The sequence below is a fragment of the Centropristis striata genome, chromosome 2, assembly GCF_030273125.1.
Source record: "Centropristis striata isolate RG_2023a ecotype Rhode Island chromosome 2, C.striata_1.0, whole genome shotgun sequence".
Classification (NCBI taxonomy): Eukaryota; Metazoa; Chordata; class Actinopteri; order Perciformes; family Serranidae; genus Centropristis; species Centropristis striata.
Window position 1 is genome coordinate 20,285,789 of NC_081518.1, and position 23,103 is coordinate 20,308,891.

The following is a 23,103-nucleotide window of genomic DNA, read 5'->3' on the forward strand; positions in this document are numbered from 1 at the left end:
AACAAATCCAATGAAAAGAGCAAAACCATTTGCATCACAGTCTGTTTTTAATGTTTTCCACCTTCCCTACCCCATCTGTCATGCAGCCCCAAGCCCAAAATACGAAATGGACACAAATATACAGTGTAGTTTCATTTTTAAAAGTAATATTCATCAATGCTAGCGAACACTCTGATTTGGCTTTGTTTCTAAGATGGAGATGAACAGATCATCATTAGTCTCATGTCTGCAATCAGGCACCAGTGTGTATTGTAGAGGGTGTATTTTGGGTCAGACCAGACTACATCTCTCCTGTCCAGATTATATCTCCTTGTGAATGCAGTAAATAAGGTAATGTAAATAAGGTAACTCAGGGGAAAAAATATACTGTAGTATTAAGTAATAGATTAACCCTTTGATGCACAACATGGATCTAAAGTGACCCGACTGAGTTTTTATGTTCTATATCTTTGCAATAAATTAATTTCATCATTCAGTATTCCAGGTTTCCTCAATTAACTTGTTTTTGATCATCATACATCGTCATTTTTTGTTTTAAGTTCTTACTTTTTGAATAAAAGCCCTTTTTGTATCGCTTCTAATGCACAAGGTAATTTTTGACTCATGTGTGTAAAGTTGATGTAATAATACAAAAACAATTTTTCTTCATAAAGTATGAAAGGAAAAATGGATATAATGATCTGTTGTAATAAAAAAAAAGATATTCAAACACAGCCAGCATGAAATAACATTGGAAATTAATGTGGGTCATTTTTCACCCACACATCAAAGGGTTAAATACAATTACAACTTTAGAAATTGGATATTTCAGATTTGACCTTAACAAATGAGAAGAAAGAAAATAATGGAGTTGAAACGGACTTCAGAAAAGCACATTTTGGGTTTAAGAGAAAAAGAGAGTTTAGGAATGAGGTGTGGGGTGGAATTACCCCACCAGGGCCAGAACAAGTGAGTTCAGGTCCCGTGGGAGAGGATTTTTGCACGTGATTAGTTTGTAACAGCATTTATGCGATTAAAATTGTAAAGAGGTTCTGTGTGAGAAATAAAATGTTTAGCAGGACCACTGAGTTCCAAACAGAACTCCTGTAGGGCCTGTTTGTGAGATTGTGTGTTAGTGGTGTGTACAATCTTGCCTAGTGGTGTTTGAAACAGCCTAGCCTGTTTTATACTACGGGTATATTCTGGGTTAGCCCATTTTAAAACCGAGTATACGGGGGTTATTGGGGTGTTGTTGGCTGCTACACCTGCAACCTCACTTCAAGTGTTTCAAAGAATGCACAAAGCACTTCACTCAAATCTTTGCTCAAAAAGACAGTTGCTTAAAAAGTTATAAGCATGTTTCTCAATTTTTTTTCAATATTTGGAGATAAAATAGGCTCCGTAATTACTCCAAAAAGTAAACAATAAACAAGTAAGCAATGATGCAGATTTGATGGTATGTTAAGTATTAGTAGTATTAAGTAGTACCGCATGTGTGATTGAGTCTTATAAGTCATATTGTTTATTATTAATATGATATGATTAATATAGACATAAATAAAAAAATTTAAACTGTTGTTTTTGTCTTGACTACTTTCATATGGAACCTAAATATTGTGAGAGACTGCTGCTCCTGGTCAGATTCAATTCCATTTTTTATTTAAACTTTCTTTTCCTAGCACTTAGGGCTTTTCCATCATTAGTTATTCAGTCTGATTTGTAAAGATGGACAGATCCTTGGTGTTATGCCCTGACAACTGTCATTTACATTTTCATTTGTGACACTTGTGACCACCCTATTGAACAAGTGTTGCCTGTATGAGAAGTTTCAATGCTAAATATTAGCCGTGTTTCGAATAGGGGGATAAGACTGTTTGGATAAGCCAGCCACGGACTGACTATTTCAGACAGCCTTCTCCTCCCCTTCTGCTGTCTCCACTATCTATTTTGCAGGGGCACAACAACTTCATTGGTTTAGCATTGCCCAAGCCCATTGAAATTGATTTAAAGAAATAGAATTGAGCCTGAGCATTATTATTTCCTTGTGGCAGAATATTTGCAGCCAGACCTTTCGTCAGTATTGACACAAAGCTGTGGAGACAGGTCCTACTACATTAGACTAACTAATAACAAATACTACCATAAGCCGTGTTTCCACTAGGGGAAAAGTGTCCACCAGAAAAGTCTCAGGCAACACCCTCTCAAAAGTCCTCAAAAGTTAGCCCCCAGAGATATTTAGAGACTCTGGAGGTGACGTATGGTTTTCATCGTCGCTAACTGTGCACAACGTCAGCAGCTGAAAGCAGCATGGCTAATTATGCACAGAGTCTCTACTGATCATAAACATAGTGATTGTGAATTAACGGCATCGCTAACTGTGCACAGAGTGTCTGGTGCTTGTAAACAAACAGAGATCGCTAAGTGAACACCTCCTGTAGCAGCAGCACATACACACTGTACTGCTACAGAGCTAACAGCTAACTTCCCTCAATGGCGGCTCTTTTTAACAAGCCAGTCTCTGGCTCGTTAGCAGCTCGTTAAGAGTAAGAAGGAGTCGCTGGATTTGTCTCCAGTCGCTTTCTTGAAAAATAGTGGCTAAGGGGGTCTGAAAAGTCGCTAAATTCAGCAACAAAATCGCTAAGTTGGGAACACTGATTCACTGGCTTTTACAAATGGCGTGTGTTGTTGTCATGTAGAGTACTACGTCACATCCTGCTTAGCGATCTATCCAATCAGTAACCAGGCTGTTTTCAGAGGAGAAAAAAGACCCTGCTCTTCTACAGGGACTAAAAAAGTCCCGACAAAAGCCGGCTCCGGACTGCTCGTATTCAAATTAGGGGCGTTTTGGCAAGTGAGACCCGCCTCATTCTGGATATTGCCAGGTAGTGGAAACATAGTAATTTTCATTTCTGTGTTGTTTATTCGTCACAAACCCAATGGACAAAGTCCTTTATCCTGTAAATTTAGAAAGGTGTTTGAATGTGGTCACAATAGATAGTCATTGTCTCTTTCCTTGTTTCACCTTGATAATGAAATCAGCGTTGAGTGGGCCATGTGTCCTGAGTGTCTGCCTGTCCGTGCCTCTTTGAAAGTCCAAGGAGGTGTTTCCTATCATATAGGAGCCTGTAGACACCAGACTGGTCTCTTCCTTCCTCCCCCGAAGAGACACGGCTTCGATAACTGAGGGGGGGAGCAAGATGGACAAAAGTAACTGGAAAGTAACTTACATAATTAACTTAAAATGTAAACGTAATATTCAAACATTATCTTTATCAAAAATCAAACAGACAAATAACATATGATAAGTACATCTGAGGAGGCTGACTGTGAAATGTGCTGTATGCTCCAAAATAAATATATACAGTATATAATACAGAAACAAAGAGTAACATGTCATTTGAGATCTGGTGTGCAGTGGAATTTAAACTCCATATCACGCACTGGCCTGATTTTACACATCATCTTCTCCTGAAAGTGGCAACTTTCCAATCAGACTTTAGTATTCTGAAATTCTCAATCACACATCTGGAAAGCTCTCTCTGCTGCGATTGGATTTTTTCTGGCTGAGCGAGCCGGAGGTAAGATAACCTGTTGCAGCCTGCGGCCGAGGACAGCCAGAGGGCTATTTATTAACTTGGTTTGAAGATCTCTTTTGTCTATACAATATCGTTGTACGAAGGTAAATGGACTTCTTGTTGGTTAGAAAGTTGTTTAGCGAATTTTGCAGGTTATCTAGTGTAACCTAGTTTTTGTTATGGTAGCTCTTAATAGAGCTTTGTCAGATATTATTCATTACACAAGTGTTTTATTGTGAAGGATAGACCGGAAGTAGTGTGTTGTTGGTCCGGTCAAGTATTGACTGTTGTTGTGGGAGCAAGCTGTGAAGAGGAATAAAAGTGAGACTTCTCCTGTTGAAGACAGCTATTCGTGTCCGTTTATTATTTTATTATCCATCAATTACACCAGTAAGCTAGCTAGCTCATCTGAGCCGAGTTAATCCAGGGCTAACAAAATGCAAATGATGCGTCTAACGTTGCAGTTGATTTGTCTCTGTGTAGACTAACTTGCTGGATTTATCATGAGATCAACAGTACCAGTCAAACCTCCACACTTTGTTAGAGCGCTGGTTCAACTCTGAAGCAAAAAGGTGTGTCTAAAAGCAAGATAAAAACACTAAATCTGAGGGAAATGATCTTGCTGCATGGACAGATAATTTCACTTGACAAGATTTCTTAAATTAAGATTATTAAATCTAGAAATAAGCATGTTGTATGCTTAAAATAAGAAATTAACTCTTAAAACAAGATAAATTAAAGCTGCAAGCAGCGATGAACTGGCCCAAGCAGAGTGCACTGTGAAATGAACATGCTTATTTCTAGATTTGGTAATCTCAATTTAAGAAATATTGTCAACTGAGATTATCTGTCCATGCAGCAAGATCATTTCCCTCAGATTTAGTGTTTTATCTTGTTTTTACACACACCTTTTTTGCAGTGCATTCAGAGAACATCTTTATCCACACGCAGGATGAAAATGAGTTTCATAGAATCTTGCTTTGTTGAAAAGCCTGTGGCATTGGGCTACAGATTATGCAGACTGATATAACAACAACAAAACGGATAACAACAACAAAAAACACCTGAAAAAAAACCCTGAAAAGTGCCTGTGTGGGTGCATCCGTGGTAGAGAAGTGTTCTTTAGGGTGCCCATAAATGAATAAAACATTCTACATTTCATTCTAGGATGCCCTTCCAATGGAGAAAACATGATGAAGTGCCTTCAGTTTATTTGCCACAGTATGCATATAACATATCAACAAATCCACTTATTTTTTACAGTCATTATAATCTATTTTCTCTAAAACTTTAAACACTTGACAATAAACTTGATAGCTATATCATGAAAAGAAGTATTTAAAATTCACAAAAATGACAGTCAGTGTGTAAAGATGTATTGCCCTGAATTGCCAATGTTTAAAACATGATTAGACTTCTGACAATATTTAGTTTCGGAGGAGTTCATGAACTTTGGAACAAGGTTAGCCAAGCTGTAAATGTGTGTTTGATTTCCTCTCTTTTACTGTGGTCTCTCCCTCCCACTCTCTACTGTTCCCAATCCGCAACACTGATCTCCTGGTAGTTTACGAATGATCTGCTAAAGTAATTCTTGGGCCAATCCTTGATTCTGAAACATCTGACAAAGCACACATTCAGTAAATCCTACAGCTCTTTGGGGTATTACACTGATGGAACTTGAGTATATTAGCAGGGTAAAGCTTGCGGACATGTGCAGGGTTTATCTGCGTTCATTGTGCACTCCTTTCAACTGACAGTAAAATAGGCCAGGAAACCCCAAATGACACAAACAAATACTCACAAATGCCCTGAGGATGTAAATCACAAGGTTTAGGCTATGTAGGACATTTTATTTCATATCCAGCTTTTAAAGAAAAGTCTGATTTTCATCCTTGCTCCACATTCCAATTAAATAGATGTTCTAACGGAATATAAAATGTGATTACCGTGTCTCAATACACTAAGGTCACTCTCAATTAGTTTGTTTCATTCGGTACAGACCAAAAGAAAAAACACAGTTTGCATTTAGTTTTACTTCCTTTCATGTTCACACTGAAGAATAAACATACCATAAACATATCCATATTCTAGAAAATGTTTTTTAGTCAATATGAATTGATTTGTTAAACTCACCTATCATATCAGGTCCTTTGGCATTGAGTCTGAGAAATCGGCATCCTAATGGCATCTCAAGCACTGTCTTCAGAGCTGCAGTCACAAACAAGGTTGGAAAAGTTTAATTCAACATAGAGACAAGACAATATACAAAGGGGGAAATTAAAGGAGAAACCTGTCACACCGCGGTGAGGTGGTGTTTTATTTTATGTTCTGGTCTTGTTATTTCCTGTTTTATTTTGAAATAGTATCTCTCCTCTCGTTTCAAGTGACTTGCCCTTCCCCATGTGTCATCTGTCTGATTGTCTCCCCTAATCACTGATTGTGTTCACCTGGTGCTCCCTTCCCCCCATGTGTTCCAATAGTCTGTGTTTTCCCTTGTCTTGGTCCAGTGTGTTTGACCCTGTCACCATACCAGCCAGTTATCTCCTTCTTGCCACAGCCACAGCTTGCCTTGTTTTCCCCCTTTTGGATTCCTCGCTAGAGTGATTTTTCTTTACAAGTTATTAGTTAAGTGCAGTTCTTAGTTTCATAGTGTTTTGAGTCAGTGTTTTGTTCCTCCCTTTTAGAGCACTTTTAGTTTGTAGGTGTAATTATTTAATAATATTTTTTTTCTCAGAAAACATTTTAACTTGTCTTTGTAAGAAAAGCCAAAGTGAAATTTACAACATTAACAATGATTTGGGTTTCTAAGGGTCCCAATATGCTATGCACAATATCAGAATGCTAGTATTATTAATGTTATTAACCCATTGACGCCGGGAAAGCATTACCGCATTTCTACCATTAAAACCGGGATCGCTGTTGCGTCACTCTACCATTAAGGCCGGGACAGCGGATATGTCATTTTGTAGTGTTTGTATTTTTTTCCACCTATTTTCGGTCTCTTGGCCAATGAAATGCATCAGAATACATGTGGGAGTGTCACAATGCAACATTGGACTTTTCCAGAACTTTGAAATCATGGAGGAAGACGACTATAGCGGAGGAGCTCAGAAGTAAGTGACGGAAGCGATCTGATTAAAACAGCGCCGATGATTTAATTGCTGATCCGGACTTTGCACCCTCGGAACCAATCGACCGACATTTATGGATAAGGAATATGTTTTTAGACGACATATTTTCACAGAAGAACAGACAGATTTGTGGCCATCTGGAGATAATAATAATATTATTAATAATATATTAATATTAATAATAATAATAGGCTAATTGATTGTGATGATGATATAAGAAATCATGACTGTTTATGTCTTATATTACTTTATGCGTCGTTGAGTACCCTGAAAAGTGCAATATATAAAATGTATTATTATTATTTATTATTATTATTATGATAATTATTATTTTTTTATTACAGTAGGCTAATGAGAACTATGTCTATTTCTTCCAATGGTCATATCATGTTTGCATCTTGCTAATGGGCATGTATTAGTATTATGCATAGGATTTTTTATTCAGTCGAATGTAACATTTGCTGAGTTTGTTGATTTTTTAAAAAACTTTATTGAAGGTTTGGACAAATAAACTCAACTTCGTATGAAAGCCACGGGTATAAGCTCTCAAATACTTTTTGAATTTCATTTTTATCTGCTACACAGGCTGAAAACTCTATTATTTAGTAGGTGTTGAATTTCCAGAAAAACTTCAGGTTTTAGGGGGTCATTTGAAAATCGCCCATAGGTTTTCCAGGCATTTTTTCCCAGGCGCTTTAGGGCTTAATGGGTTAAATATACTGACACATCAATATGCCGGCTGGGCAAACGGTCTAGTCATCAAAACACCAAAAGAGAGAATTCTGAATTTGGAAGAATGTTCCATCTCTTCAGTTCAGTTGATTTGTTTTGAACTTGCATTGTTGAGCTAGTAGTGTAACAGGATGGATAGTAAAATAAAACCCAACTGATATTAAAATATCAATGTCATCATCAATGCTTTTTGCTCCTGTTCTGTTTTTTCTTCTTCCAGTTTTTCAGCTATTAATGCTTCATCTGTTATTTTGGCACACATTTGTGTCTTGTGTCAGAAACTTGGTTTCCTGCCCTTGTGTGTTGTCTGCCTGTGTGATTGTCTGCCCCACCCTGTTATGTTTCAACTGTTCCTAATCAGCCCTACTGTCACCTGTCACTTATTATCTCCCTCCTTTCCTTGTGTATTTGGGCTACGTCTACATGATGACGGTCTGAACAGAAGACAGAAAAGTGGCGTCGCATCTTCACTTTTTATTCCACGTTTTTATTCTGCTGCATATGGTGACGCAAAAGTGTGTGAATTGGATTGGGTATGCATGCCAGGCGGCATCACTTAAAACGATAAGAGCATCTTTGGGCATGTGGAAGTTTTCACACCAAGCATTTTCATCAGCTACTCCTTCCACAAAGTTCTCCACCATCCACTAGATCTCCCAGGTCTCGTCCAAAGCCGTCTGGCTCGCCTCCGACCAATAGGTGCATCCAAAATGTGATAGAGATAATTACAGATCCTTCTCTGTTCACTAATACTATCTGTACATATCCTGTACATTTGGTGGAAAGACTCCTGTAAGATTATTAGAGCTGCCAGAGCAGCTTGAAGGTCCGACGCATGGAAATAATCCCACATGTTTGTTTATTTCCTGTACTGGAGCATGTATGTGACGTAAACGTGTACGTGACGTGAGCAGATCTGAGCAGAGTTTTGTGTCTTGGCAGTGTAGACGGACACGCTACGGCAGAGCAGATTACAGTTTTACACTCTGGAGGCTTGTTTCAGATTTTTGCGTTTTTAAGCCCCAAAAACACATCACCGTCCAAACAAAAGGCTCTTCTGACAAAATATTTTGTCGTTTTTACCCGCAAGCGTCCTCGTGTAAACGGGACATTAATCTTGCAGTTTTCCTACCTCACTGTAAGTCTGTCGTCACTACAGTTCAGCCTTCAAGTTTATTTTCACAATCGAATTGAACACAAACCTGCTATTCCCAAGTTGTAAAAATAAATAACATACACAAAGATAGAACAACACTGTGTCACCATATTGCATTTCTAACTTTCTCCAACAGACCCTTGCTTGTTTGTCCTATAAATAAAACTTACTCCACTTGAGGAAGCTGTGACAAGAAGCATAGATATCGTTCTAGTGGCAACACCTGCCATCAATGTATTACCATCTACATATACACACATAAAAAGCAGAGCTACTGATCTTTACATTAATATTAACCATGAATAAATGTAAGAGAGGTTAACTGTAGTGATAAACCCACAGAGAATTATCCCCAGTTCTGCTTTTCTCCTCAGCATTAAGGAGCTATTTACAGTCATCCAGATCATTGTTCTGTTTGTTTTCAGCTTTTCAACTGCTTCCTTAACTGCTCCAATTGCATCTTTGGAAATTTGATAACATCAATATAAGAACAAACCTTTCACAAGTTAAATTCTGTAGAAATCCAATAGCACCCTGAGTTCCCACCACATCAAACCAACCACCTTACTCAGTACCGTTTGTGTATCCAATTACCATTCAAAGTCATTCAAGGTCAATTACCATTTTTTTTTTTTTTTAGAATTGGGGGAAGTGGGCAGTGGATGTTTAGGGGGAGATAGCAGGTCAACAATTAATGCCACATAGAAGTGATGAACATCATTCGAAAGCTGTGAAACTGAGGATTAAAATATTAAGAATATCTCATACAAATGACTTAATTCATTAGTTTAACCTATTAAGGTGTATAAGGGTTCATGACATTAATACATGTCCCTTTGAAGTTAATTTTCATGTTCAACTTTTTCAAGTTGTTGCAGCAATTTTTGGGTTGATACCATTTGTTACACACATTTGGTGCTGAATCATGCAATTTTATTGATTTTGAGGATGTATAAAAATGGTCAAAAAACCCTCTGGAATATTACATCAATATGCCAAGACGCTCGGGCAACATAGAAGAATCCATGCTGTGATTTGTGTTCAAAAACTTTGGTCATTTTGGAGATTTCTGTATTTTCAGCGGTTGGATGACGAGCACTTCTAATCTACAAACTGCTGAGAAACCCCCTTATTGTCAATACACCTAGGAAATCTATCTATCCCAATTTCATTCAGATAGCATAACGTCAGAGGTCACATGATCGCTTTGAAAATCACCATAACAAATAAAAAAAAAAATTGCTGAACACAATATCCTGACATGATTGGTACCAATCCTTAGATCTTCTAGTTTCATGTGATACCAGTATAGAAGTAGTAGTGATCTCCTGCATATTCCTAAAATTGAGTCTGCTACAGCGTCCGAAAGAAAATAAAAACGTTGAAAATATGGAATGGTAACTGGTTGAAGTCATTTTACACAATATTAAACTATGTGTAATAATCTGTTTTTCTGTCTCTGTTGTCTGTCTTTGTGTGGTAAAGGTCACTATGCATGCGAAATTCACTAACCTTGTTTGTGCTATCTCTCTCTACGCAATTATGGATTAATCATGCAATATGCTTTTGATACAATGATTATGTTTGTGTGTTAATATTGGTTTAGAAACTGTGATTCATTTAAATACATATATTCCATTTGCTTAAACTGATTAAGATTCTATAATCACAAAGAATATATTTTATGTTTCATATTTTAGATTTTAGAATTCATGTAGACATTGCAAAATCTGGGTCTCCAAATTATATCTCTGTAAATCATAACAAGGCAGAATGTTTGTTTTAACAAGTTTGATAGCAGGTCAGGACACGAACTTGATGTACTGGGCAGAGAAGATTGCTGCCTGGTGACATGAGGTGTCCCTGTATTGATTAAAACTGACGAATCAATGGATCAAGAAGGCGGCACTTCCTGGAAGAAATCTACCTTCATGATTAATAAATCTGTAGGATAAAAAAGGGTTTGAGGGACAGAAGGGGGGTCAGACCTCATGAACTGATCTGCCTTAATCATGTAAATCAGGGAAGTGAGTTTTGAACCCAGGGATCTCTGTAAAATGCACAATTCCTAGACATATTGTAATAAAATTATGTCAAACTGAGAACTCGGATGTCTCCTGCTCATCATTCCCCATCAAACGATCAGCACAGAGAAATAGGTGAGGATTTTGTGTTGCTGTCAGATAATTCAATTTTAAAGGTTTCCTCAATGCATTTCTCTAACAGTAACATGAAAGACCTTGCTCATAGAGACAAACCCACAGAGAATCTTCTGCCAGTTTGACTGAGCTTTCAAGCCATTTAACTCATTGATCTGAGTTTCTTCCTTTACACTTTTCATCAACATCTATTCCAGCAGCAGCAGGCAGCTACTTTCAGTGAAAAAGCTCTGAAAGACTCTGTGCACACTAACTGCCCAGTACACAAATGGACACAGAGTTAGAGACTAACTGGTGAACATAGTGGAACATTTACAACAGGGGCGTCCAACTGATCCATGAAAGAGCCATGTGGCTGAAGGTTTTAGTTCCAAGGAGGCAGGCTATGAGGCAGAATATAAACAGTATAAGTTGTATCCTTTTAAGGTTAAAATAAGACTGTGTGCGCATGCAAAAAACATGCTCTATACGTTGGAGGTGTGGAATGTTACAACTGTGGTTTTACAGAATGGCTTAAAAACACCCTGACACAGACAGAACAAGCAGAGAGAACTCAGGGCTTCATTGGAGATGGTCACCTTTTTTCAGCATCCGTTAAGCTCAGTCCTCGTAAGCGGGTGGCCCGGGTTCGAGTCCGGCTCGGAGCACTTTCCCGCATGTCTCCCCCTTTCACTCTAAATACTGTCAATAAAATGCCCAAAAATATCTTGAAAAAGAAAAGATTGGACAAAGTTCTCCTCCGCTGTACCTAGGCAGTGTATTCTGATGTCTGATAATAAAGAAAACTAAAAGGAACTTCGACGTGATCTTTGATTCATTTTCTCACTCAAGAGAGGTAGTAATGCTGCGTTCGATTGCACTCGGAACTTGGAAAGATCCGACCTCCGAGTTGGAAAAGTGCAATAGAACGGCCCTTGAACTCTGGATTCCAACTCGGGAATTGGGCTAGGATCCAAGCAGCCCGAGTAGGTCGCAAAATACGTGGAAAACGTCAAAGCAAAATGGCGCCACACACCATGAGAAGTAAACAGTCACTTTATCTTCAACATTTAGTCTGTTATGTGTTGTTTAATTTAGCATTTGTGTTACTTAAAGTGTCGGATTACTTTGTAGTGGTATTTGCACTCCCACTCTGTTAATTAAAGAGTTTGTGTGAGCGTAGTAGGGATGAAAAAGTACAGTACACGTGTAAAAAAGATCAGAGTTTTTCCCATATTCAAACTACATTAGTCTATAGGTGTAATACTGCACTTCTTTTTATTATATCCAGGAAATTGATAAGATTTAATTATATTTTTGTCTCAAGAATTTGCAGACCACAATTCCACACTATATTTGGACCCAGAGAGGACTAGGGTTGCCAACTCCCCGAAAAATAAATAAGGGACACTTCATTGGCAGGGCCGGCCGACCCGATTGCCTTCACCCATCCTGGCGTGGTGAAATTTTTTAGCCCCTTTTTTGTAAGTAAAATGATTTTTTTAACAATTTGAGTCGAACCTGAATTGAATTAGATGCATATTTTTGTGTGACATGAATACATGGAAAACAAATGATTATCCAGCAATTCACTTTAACACAAAATAACAATTAGGCCCTGTTCTTCAAAGATGTAGTGGAGTTTGCTGATAACAATTTGATTCACTCCTTTTGTTGGCTTTTAAAATGCAGCATGTATGCAATTGAATGGCCATTTTGGAAGATTATAGAATTCCATAATTCCAAATTGGTTCAGTAAAAAGGCATTAAATTCATGTCATGAACACATGGGGACCTGGTCTTCAAGAATGCACTGGAGTTTGCTGATAACAAATTGATGTATTTATTTTATTGGAGCAGCATGAATACAATTGAATGGCTATTTTGGAGTCATGCAGCTGACAAACGCGAACTAAAATTTAAAGTGCAGATGGCGTGACCGCAGTACTGGAAGCATGTTGTTTCAGATCAGTCAGTCCACCATGGACTAAGGAAAAAGAGCGCCGGCACAACGTGCAGTGTGCTTTATAGATGTTATCACGCACGTTTTCCACCCAGGTGCCTTCTTTTACCCATTCTTCAGTATTTTTGCATCCTTTTATGTTTTTTTCTCGGAGGGGTACTAGAAACATTGCTGCTCGAAGGTGTAGCGCCCCGTAAAGCAGTGTCGGCGTCTGTGTCACTGTCCCCTACGCATGCTGCTTTGTTGTCTTCTGCTATCTTCTCCTCGACCAATGGGATGAGCGTATTCTGTATCGTCATACTCGTGTGTGAATATGCTGTCAGTTCATTGGTCACAGAGCAGGACGCGGGCCTTGGAACAAGTTTACCGTAAGTTGACATATAAAGCGCCCTGTTATTAAATTTTCATTGGCATTTACTGACTATTTTTTGACTGTCACAATAATACGGGACAAAGTGCGTCCCTTTTCACCTCAATACGGGACGGGTGCTTTTGTTTCTAAATACGGGACGATTCCGTTTTTCAAGGGACGGTTGGCAACCCTAGAGAGGACACAACCATTTAGCTGTATGTTGTAATTTTTAAATGCTCTTAAGACATCCAAACAAAGATCAATTTGCTGTGGCCGGCCATGTTTTCCGAGGTTGAGCAATGAAGCAAATTTACCTCGGAAGTCGGAGTTTCCAACTCGGATCTTTCCGAGTTCTGAGTGCAATCGAACGCAGCATATTTCCACTAAACACTGTTTCTGATCGGACGCCTTTTAGGGGAGCTGCGCCCCATTGTGTGATAGGCCTACACCTGGTCAGAAACACAATTCACTCTGGATTTACACCCTGACTCATCTCATCTGTAAGTCTATTTAGCCTACCTATCTTTAGGAGTTTTAAAGTGCGCTACAAGGTTAGATTTTCCAATAATATTCAAATAGTTTCCAGCGAATATCAATGTTCAATGTGTATGTGCTGGATGGTTTGGTACCTTATGAATAATAAGTGTTTCATGGAGTTGCAGAGACTATACACATAGATACTTCCTACAGGCGCTGCACTAGTACAACAAATCAACTGAGTGAAGATACTTGTGGTGATCGAATGAGTGGAGTCAGGTGTGCTGAGTTTCTGGACAATGTGGTGTAAATTTACCACCTCTCTGAGTGAGAAAAGTGGATTAAAAACCAAGTCAAAGTTCCTTTGAGTTTTCTTGATTATCAATCAATCAGAATACACTGTCCAGGTACAGCGGAGACGGAACTTTGTCAATTTCGAGGCTGCTGAATGAGTGTCCCGAGTCCCGAGTCCAATGGAGCACTCAGTTCTCTCTGGCTTTTGTGTTTGTGTGTAAGATCATTTAATTCAAATGTTCCAGCCCATACGTGACGCATGTGTACGTTTTCCCAGTCTACTTTTTAACCTTAACCTTAAACCTACTTGTTTATATTCAAATTCCAATGCCTTTACTGTCTGACAACTCCCAGATATTAATGTTCATTATTCTGGTTGGAACCAGTTGGTACCTGGAGACTCTGGTTGTTCTGAATCAAAGGTTATACTGAGGCCTTTTAACAAAGCAGAACTTTTATATTCATTCATTACCATTAATCGCTTATCCGCACTCGGGTCGCGGGGGCTGGAGCTGATCCCAGCAGGGTTATTATAGTTAACGAAAACTAACAAAATAACGAAAACTAGAATTGAAAAAACATTTTCGTTAACTGAAATAAAAATAAAAACTTTTAAAAAAACCATAACTAACTGAAACTGTGTTTTGTGGTTACAAAACTAACTAAAATTATAGTGGAAATGTCCTTCGTTTTCGTTTTTGTCAACTTTTTTCATAGGTAAACCTTTTGGGTTAATATGAAATCTATTTCGTCTGTCTGGTTTTATGACTTAATAAACTTATTGGGGCTGAGATGGATAAGACAAAGGAAATAAAGGAACATTTATTGTGACTTTTTTGAATCTTCCACCCAACAAGTACCCCATTACAAAAAACTAAAACTAAGCATTTTCCAAAAATAAAAACTAACTAAAACTAGCAAACTCACCTCAAAAACGAATTAAAACTAACTGAATTTGAAAACAAAAAATCACAACAAAATTAAAACTAAAACTAATGAAAAATCCAAAGCGAGAGGCAGGGTACACCCTGGACAGGTCTCCAGACTATCACAGGGCTAACACATAGAGACAGACAATCACGCTCTCATTCACACCTACGGACAAGTTAGAGTCACCAGTTAAACCTAAGTGCATGTTTTTGGACTGTGGGAGGAAGCCGGAGTACCCGGTGAGAACCCACGCTGACACGGGGAGAACATGCAAACTCCACACAGAAGAGCTACAGGCGGGAGCGTTAACCACTACACCACCGTGTAGCCCTGAACTTTTATATTAGAGTAATATAAATATGTAGCATAAAATACACTACAACAACTCCTTGTATGCCGACTTTTTGTTGATAATGCCAACCGCCATTGTGTTGTCTATTGGAACCACGTAAAATTGTGCTGTCTTAGGTGAAGAGGGAGTAGAGCAGATGACTTGTTGAGGTCAGGTTGGAGGGGATGATGGTGTTATATGCTGAACAGCTTTCTGCCTTCCATACACCTGTTGAGGTGGTTGGAGAGTTGGAGGTGCTCCAGTGTGGTTGTCAGGTTTTGAGTCTCTGGAAGCATTGTATTTCTGTTGTTTTATTCACTGCAAAAAGGAGCAGTGATCACAGTGGATAGAAGGTGTGTGTCACTGAAAAGGAAAAATACTGGGGCTTTCTTAATATTGTCTTCAATCTTAACAAGCCAACAGCTTGTAGGAGAAAACACAAGCAATCCAAGTTTTGATTTTCCTCAGTATGCATTCCCAAGAACTCTCTTGCCATTGCCCCCTTCCAACAACCACTGTCACCTACTATCTGATTCACTTGCTCGCCAGTCTCCACTGTCCTGTGAGTACATACATAATACCAGTGCATTTTCCCCAGTCAGTTGCCAGAATTTCAGGATTGCTCAAGTGTTGCTTTCCAGCCTAAGGCCGCGTTCAGACTGCAGGCGAATCTGATTCAAAATCAGATTCCTACTCAAATCTGATTTTTAGGGCTACATGTCCACACTGTTTTAGCAAGTGTCCAAATCGGATATGGCTCTGTTCAGACTGGGCCACATATTTGACTGATATGACAGGTTACTGTAGTAACGGCGTCAGACGTCATATAATTGCGACGGCGACAACAACAACAACAACAACAAACATGATGGAGGCAGGTCACCTCAGTATATTGGCCTTATCACTGTCCAGTAGAGGTGCAGAACATCTCAGATGCACCAGCGGAGAAACCGGGTGGATGGACGCCCCCGTCGGGCCCAAATGAGTCGGGCGTGGCGGCGGCCGGTGGACACCTTGTCTCCGCACTGCCCGCGCTACGCGTGCCGCGTAGAGTGACGTCACGGACAGTCAAAACCGATCTGAGTTTTTGGAGCAGTTCAGACTGAGACGCATCTGTCCAAATGCGATCTGAAACTACCTCCCGAAGGTGGTTTCGATCCAGTTTGCAAAAATTTGATTTAGTGTGATTTGTGACTGTTCAGACTTCAATAGAGCCATCCAGTTCCAATCTGGATGGGCTAAAAATCGGATTTTGGCTGGCAGTCTGAACGCGGCCTAAGAAACTTGCTACATAAACCTGCAACCTGTACCCACCTACTTGCCCTTCTGCCTGAGCCACAGACTGATGACACTCTGTCCAACCCTTTTGGATAAGTTTATTAAGAATGATAAATCCATGAACTATCTCTGCCTGCTTAAGGAAGGTCATCTCCATAGCAACGTCTAGGCTATCGCTTTTGTCATTTCGGCGAGCTGAGACGGGACTGATTAGGTACTGGACAAAGGCGGGTCTCAGGCTTACACACTCAAACTTCCACATACCGTATTTCCTCAATTTAAAGCCTGGCCCCTATTAATGATCGGCCTCATTTAGTAACCGGGTGTAAAAAAGATTTTCAATAAATAAAAGCCGGTCTCTTTTATAAGCCGGATGTCTTACCGGTGTTATGTCAAAGTCTGTTCCCCCGTCGATATGTGTCCCCCTTAACTTAACCTGTACCAACCTGACCCCTGACCTCAACCAGTCCTCCTTTAAGTTGCTTATAATGAGTGCAAGTTTACCTTAACCCAAAACAGTTCTCTCTACAAGGCCTAACCTTAAACTTAGATCCTAACTCCAACCGCGGAGGTGATGCTACGGAGAACACCATTCAGGAAACATCATTTGACGGGGAACAGATTTCCACACAACACCTGTATTTTGAAGTTTGGCCACACGAGTTAGTATTGTAGGTAAATATGGTTGTTTCTCCCGCTGTCCTAGTCATTCTCTGTAAAGCTGAGCCGTTTACGCACGATCTTCTGGGCTTTTTAGTAGTTTAGACATTTTAAATCCTGCTTAAAATGAACATTCAGCGTGCTGTTCATTGTTTGTTTACATCCGAGTACTTCCAATATGGCTGACATCCGGGTAACTGGCTACAATGAGCTGTGTAAAACACTCTAAAAAGTGCCGGTCAGAGCTGCTCTGATTTTCTTTTTTTAATAAAAGCCTCCTTCAAATAATAGCTTGCCCCTATTATTAGCCGGGTCCCAAACTGATTTTTTATTAATAGAAGCCCCGTCTACTATTTGAGGAAATACGGTATACAGATCCACCCCCCAGCAAGACAGGCGGGTCTGTGAATATCGCCGCAAAAGGCTGCAGGTCCCTGCCTGACTATGCTGCCCCCTCTTTGTCATTGTTTTTTCCTCCTTTCCTCTCCTCACGTGTGCTGTATTTCTCTCTCTTCCTCCCTGTCTTCCTGTCCTTCACCTTTGTCTTATTGTTTGTGTGTGTTTTATACGTTTGGACGAGATGATGGCTAATTTTGTTGTAATGTACTTGTTACTCTGACCAATGACAGTAAAAATGATTCAGATTCTGACTCTGATTAATTGTCTTGATGTGGGTTCTCGTCCTTGGTCCTTGCTGCTCCTGTGTGACATGTGGAATATTTGCAGTCGTCTTAGCCCACACATTTGATTATATTTGGAGGAGTGTCAGCCACAGTGTAGTCTAAGCTGCCTGCCTCTTCGGCTCAAATTAATTGGAAAAAAATATTATTGGAGCTCATTTGTTCAAGCTTGAAAACGTCCCTAGTTTTCAGCTTGTTATGCTGCCTCAAAGAAAATCAAACCAATTACTGCAGCTTTCATTTGAAGTGCTAAATTGCAGTATTTAGCTGTTGTTTTTATTCTTCAAACTGCATGAGCGAAACAAGCACAGCTTCCGCTCCTTCACTGTCCTCCTTGCCTGTTGTTAAGGCCTCTCAGTGTTTTGAGAGCACTGAATGAAGGAGACCACCACACTACTGTCACTGCTACCCCTAAATCTGCCTGCTTTAAAACTGCACAGCACATGTGCACTAGTTAATCATGAGGCTCTTGTAAGGTTGTGCTCACAGCGTACACAAACTGCACGGTGCATAACTAGTGAAAGTATTCGCTGCTGTGGAAGGATTCCTGTTTTCCAGACTGCAAAAGTACTTCCTGCCTTTTTCACACTCGAAGTGTTTCTCCCTCTGTGCTTAAGCAAGGAGGTGTAATAAAGAGGCGAGACTTTTATAGGCAAATGGAGTGTTAATTCTATTTTCCACATTGAGCACTGAGCTCAAACAATTAAGCTGTGCTGGCTGCCAGCCAGAGGGCTTTGCCCCCTAACATAATTATGCTTGGAAACTGCATCTGCAATGTCCTAAATTTATGGGAGCAATGAAATACATTTAGCTGCAGCCATTTGCATTTTTTCTGCACTCTAAAATGGAGATTAAATGTAAAGGCAGGCATTTTTTCAAGTGACCTTCAAAATAAATAAGGGAAATGAAACACAGATAAACAGTTATAAACTCATTTTACATGAGTCTGCTGGACCCATAAACTGAGGCTTTGGGGAAAACTGTAGCCAATTCATATTCCAAATGCAATGACTGATAAATAGTGGAGTCATGAATAATGTATGTGGAGGAACAAAGGTGATACTCTGTGTGTCTCTGTGATGGTAAATAAACTCAGGAACCAGGGCAAGCCTAAATGCTTGTGAATGGGTTACTGGATAAGCTCTCCTCTTTCAGGATATTAAGACTGCAGGCAAGGTAGAGAGGACATGAGAGACTGCGACTTTAAAACGGAATGGAAAACCTATGAATACAAATTAATGTGGCAAATAGAGCATCACTGGCCAGAGGAAACTTTGACACATGTTTAAGGCAAGCCACAGCTTAACAGGTTCCTAACTGGCCTCTGATAAAATGAGTGCTGTGTGACAAGTGTGACTTGTGGTCAGACTATTGGATGAATTGCCATGATTCAGTCATGGTCCCCACAGAATGAATGCTAAGCTCTTGGTCATCCTCTGGTTTTTCCTTTAGTGCCACATGAACTTAACAGGTTTTTTTTTAAATGTGAAATGTCACATCAACTGTTGTATGTGTCAAGTGTTGTGCCAAGAGGATGAACCCTTATGATGTCTGCCACCCCATGACAAGTTGGATTGGCACATTTTTTTTTTTTTTTTTTACATATTTTATTTATAAGTTTTCAGATTTATAAACATACATCACAAATACAAGGGAAACATCAGCCCCCCACCCCCACCCTCGGTGATAAAGAAATGGGAAAAACAAACAAACAAACTAAACTAAATGAGGCCAATAAACAAAACAAAAACATGCTCTTATAGGATTCAAAGCAATATAATACTGTACAATCGGTGCCAGCCACTGAATGGGTGTCTGTACACATATGCGGCAGCCTATATACACATCTATATGTACAAACTTACATACATAAACACTAGCACTTCAGGCCATTCTGGATATATAGGACAGAAATAGTTGCCACATTTTGTCAAAGGTTGCAGGGCTGAAAGAAACACTGTATCGAACCCTTTCCATATGTAATAAGTTGGTTATATCTGCTAGCCAGGTTTTGAAAGAAGGCACATTTTTCCAAAGGGTTAAAATATTCCTTTTTGCAATAACCATGCGTTAAAGCTAGTAGATGTCGGGTCCCGCCCAAAATGGCAGTGTAAGGATCTGGTGTAATATCACAGTTATATACTACAGAAAAGCACTCAAAAATATCTAACCAAAACTTGCTTAGCTTGGGGCAAGACCAAAAGAGGTGGCCCAGGGTGCCCTCAGCTTACATTTTGGGAAAATTGGGGAGATAGAAGGGTAAAAAGAATGTAGTTTAGTACAAGAGTAGTGCAGCCTATGAAGTACTTTAAATTGGGATTGGCACAACATTTTAGAGGTGTTTATGGTTCCCACAAACTGAATTTCATTGAGCACCATCATTTGGTCAAATGTTTAATTTACTAATAATTTAGTTGATAACCAAATACCTGCTAAACTAATGAAATCACCATCAGCCCCAGCTGTTTGTGTTTATGTATCAGATCAGATCATCAAAGTGCCTGTGCCAAGAGTAATAACTATCAAATTCAAGAGTTTCACATCTGAAGCCATATGAAGACTCATTAGAAGTGTCTGTGAATACTTATGTTAGTTAGGATCGGCCAGATACACTAATGTTACATGATAACGATTGATATTACTGATCAACTGATGGGATGATGGTTTTGAATGCGAGCAGCATTGTGTCTTCCATACACCTGTTGTGGTGGTTGGAGAGTTGGAGGGGCTCCATTGTGGGTTTCACGCTGTAAAAAAACAACTGTCCAGAACTTTACCGTAATAAATATGGTGCAACTTTTTCTAATATTATGGTAAAATTATATTAGCACTGTTGATTTCACGTTTGAGTTTGCCATTTTATTCCATATTTTACCCATATAAAAAGTTTTTCCATCAAAAGAAACGCTGTTCTGCCACATAATTGACAAGAAAATATTTATTAATGCTGCATAAATTAAATATTTTACCATGAAATGTTTCAGTATATTTTTGTTAGAGATATGGTGTTTATTACATTTAACAATGAGAAAAAGTATTTTTTTTACAAAACATAAATGCAAAAATTACAGTGATGGCTTGTTTATATATATTATAGTATATTTTTGTTACAAACACAGTGCCAGAGTATTTTACAAGGGAGTAATGTATTTATCATAAAAAAACAAAAAAAAAAAGTAAAAAATACTGTTTTGGCTGATTTATACATTTACGGTGTTTCATTGTTACTGGAACTGAATTTACCCATTTATCATTTTACAGTCTTTTACTGTCATAGTTAAGCAGTTTTTCACCGTGAAATCTACAGACTTTTTTTTACAGTGCAGGCAGGTTTTGGGATGAGGCAGAAAAAAGCAGAATTGATCACAGTGGACAGAAGGCTTGCTCAGTGTGTGTCACTGAAAAGGAAAAAAATAACTGGGGCTTTTTTCAATTTTATTAATGTTGTCTTCAATCTCAACAACCCCTACTGCCTTCAGTCTCAAAGAAGAGACACAAGCAGTCCAAGCAGGGTTTCAGTTCTCGCTGTAACAATGTCAGTATCAGTAGTTTTTAATTTTCTAAGAATGCCTCCCAGTGATTGTCTGGCACAAGAAAAAAAATACTTGGAACTTGCTTGAACTTTGAACCTTAATACCTTAATACCTTAAGTCACACAAGTGGAGAAAAAGGATAGCAAAACCAACAGCAGGATGCTGTAGTTACATTGGTGGCTTTGTGGAGCTCATTTTAAACGTAATATGACTTGGCAGTGTCACTATACTTCAATGTATATTTTATTACACATATTTACTTAGTTGGTGTATGTGACATCTTTATACGGGATTACTATTTTAGCAAAGATCTCTGCCAACAATATGACCAAACAGGAATAAAGCAAAGCCTGTGGGCTATTTCAGGAGACCACTTAGACCACAACATAGAAAATCCAACACACCCTTTTAATCATGGTACTTTACTTAAAAGCTGAAAACCTGAAAGCTATACTGCTGCTGTTAATATTATATTACTGGAAAAAAAATTGGCTGTTTGTCCACGGGATTTAATTACCACTAATCTTTATGGATGTACCAACTGCCAACAGGGCAAAACATACATTAAATGTCTTTGGTTGCCAATCAACAAGAAAAGATGCATGCCACACCACCACTATAGTGCAGTGGTTGTCAACCTTTTTGAAAGGCAACCCCAAATTTAACATGCATGTTGTCCGCAATTTTTCTTTTTGTTTGTTTATTTTTCCCGCTTTGCACACTGAACAGAATCTCACACGCACAGTTCAGATCATAAAAATTCAGTTGATACGACGAATTTTCGACAAAAAATGAAGCAGACAACAACTAAAACATATCCCTGTCTGAAATTATGTCATTTAATATTAATTTTGTGCATTTATATTTTTTCCAAAATGATTTGGCGACCCCAAGAAATAATCTTGCGACCCCAATTGGGGTCGGGACCCCAAGGTTGAGAATGGCTGCTATAGTGAACTTGACTAGTTCCTCACAGTGTTGCTCACTCAATTGCATGGTTGAAGAGGCAGTTCACTGAGCTCGGCATAAATAGAATAATGTGTTTTTATTCTTTATTCTTCAGGAATGGAGCCAGAACAGTGCCTTGAAAATGAAAATCGCGGTTTCACTTTCATTGTGATATGTTTGGAGGAGATATAGCCTATTGATACTGTTTTGAGAAGATTTAGTTCCGGAATGCGCTTCATGGAGGAGCAGCAAAAGTTTGGTAGCTCTCTGTTTTTGCATAAATTTGCTCCCAGATCATCCGCTACACAAAACCTTTATGGACCAAAAAAACAGCAGTGGACGGCTCCTCTCTCTCTGTTGCAGGACGGAGAGATACAAAAGATCCTTCTCTCCTACAGCCATCAGGCTGTCTCATTCTAACAGAGATTCTACCAGACTAACTGACTTTACCCTCTGGGAGAAATAAAGTCATTTTGATTTTGATTTGATTTGATTTGGTTTGATTGATTGATTGATTGATTGATTGATTGATTGATTGATTGATTGATTGATTGATTGATTGATTGATTGATTGATTGAGTAAGTAAGGATTGAGTCTGACAAAAAAAGATTATTTCCAACTTTATAGGCAACCGTGTATTTCTGCTTAACCTGGACTAGATGCCCTTATGTTTCTATCAAAATGTATTAAAATATATATATTATAATTATTTTATCATAATAAATTTAGAGATCTCCTATTTTTTATTTATTATTGCAGACATAGTAGGTTGCTTGGATTGGATCCCCCTCCTTTATTTATAGGCTCTCTAAAGGTCCAGGCACAGTACTGTGAAATTATATACATCTGCTACACTGTAAAAAATGTCACTAACCTAAAATGATAAATGGGTTAATTCAGTTTCACTAACAATGAAACACTGTAAATGTATATATCAGCCAAAAC

At 38.8% G+C, this 23,103-nt stretch overlaps 1 protein-coding gene across 2 annotated transcripts in view; it reads right to left on the reverse strand.

Moving 5' to 3' along the window:
* LOC131993009 (ADAMTS-like protein 3) overlaps window positions 1-23,103 on the reverse strand; it is a 296,438-nt gene that overhangs the window by 25,796 nt on the left and 247,539 nt on the right. For both annotated transcript variants that reach the window (XM_059358737.1, XM_059358738.1), the window contains exons 8-9: window positions 5,688-5,762; window positions 3,002-3,159 (exon numbers count right to left, since the gene is read on the reverse strand). In XM_059358737.1, coding sequence (XP_059214720.1) covers window positions 3,002-3,159; window positions 5,688-5,762 — 233 coding nt within the window. The remainder of the gene's footprint in view (window positions 1-3,001; window positions 3,160-5,687; window positions 5,763-23,103) is intronic.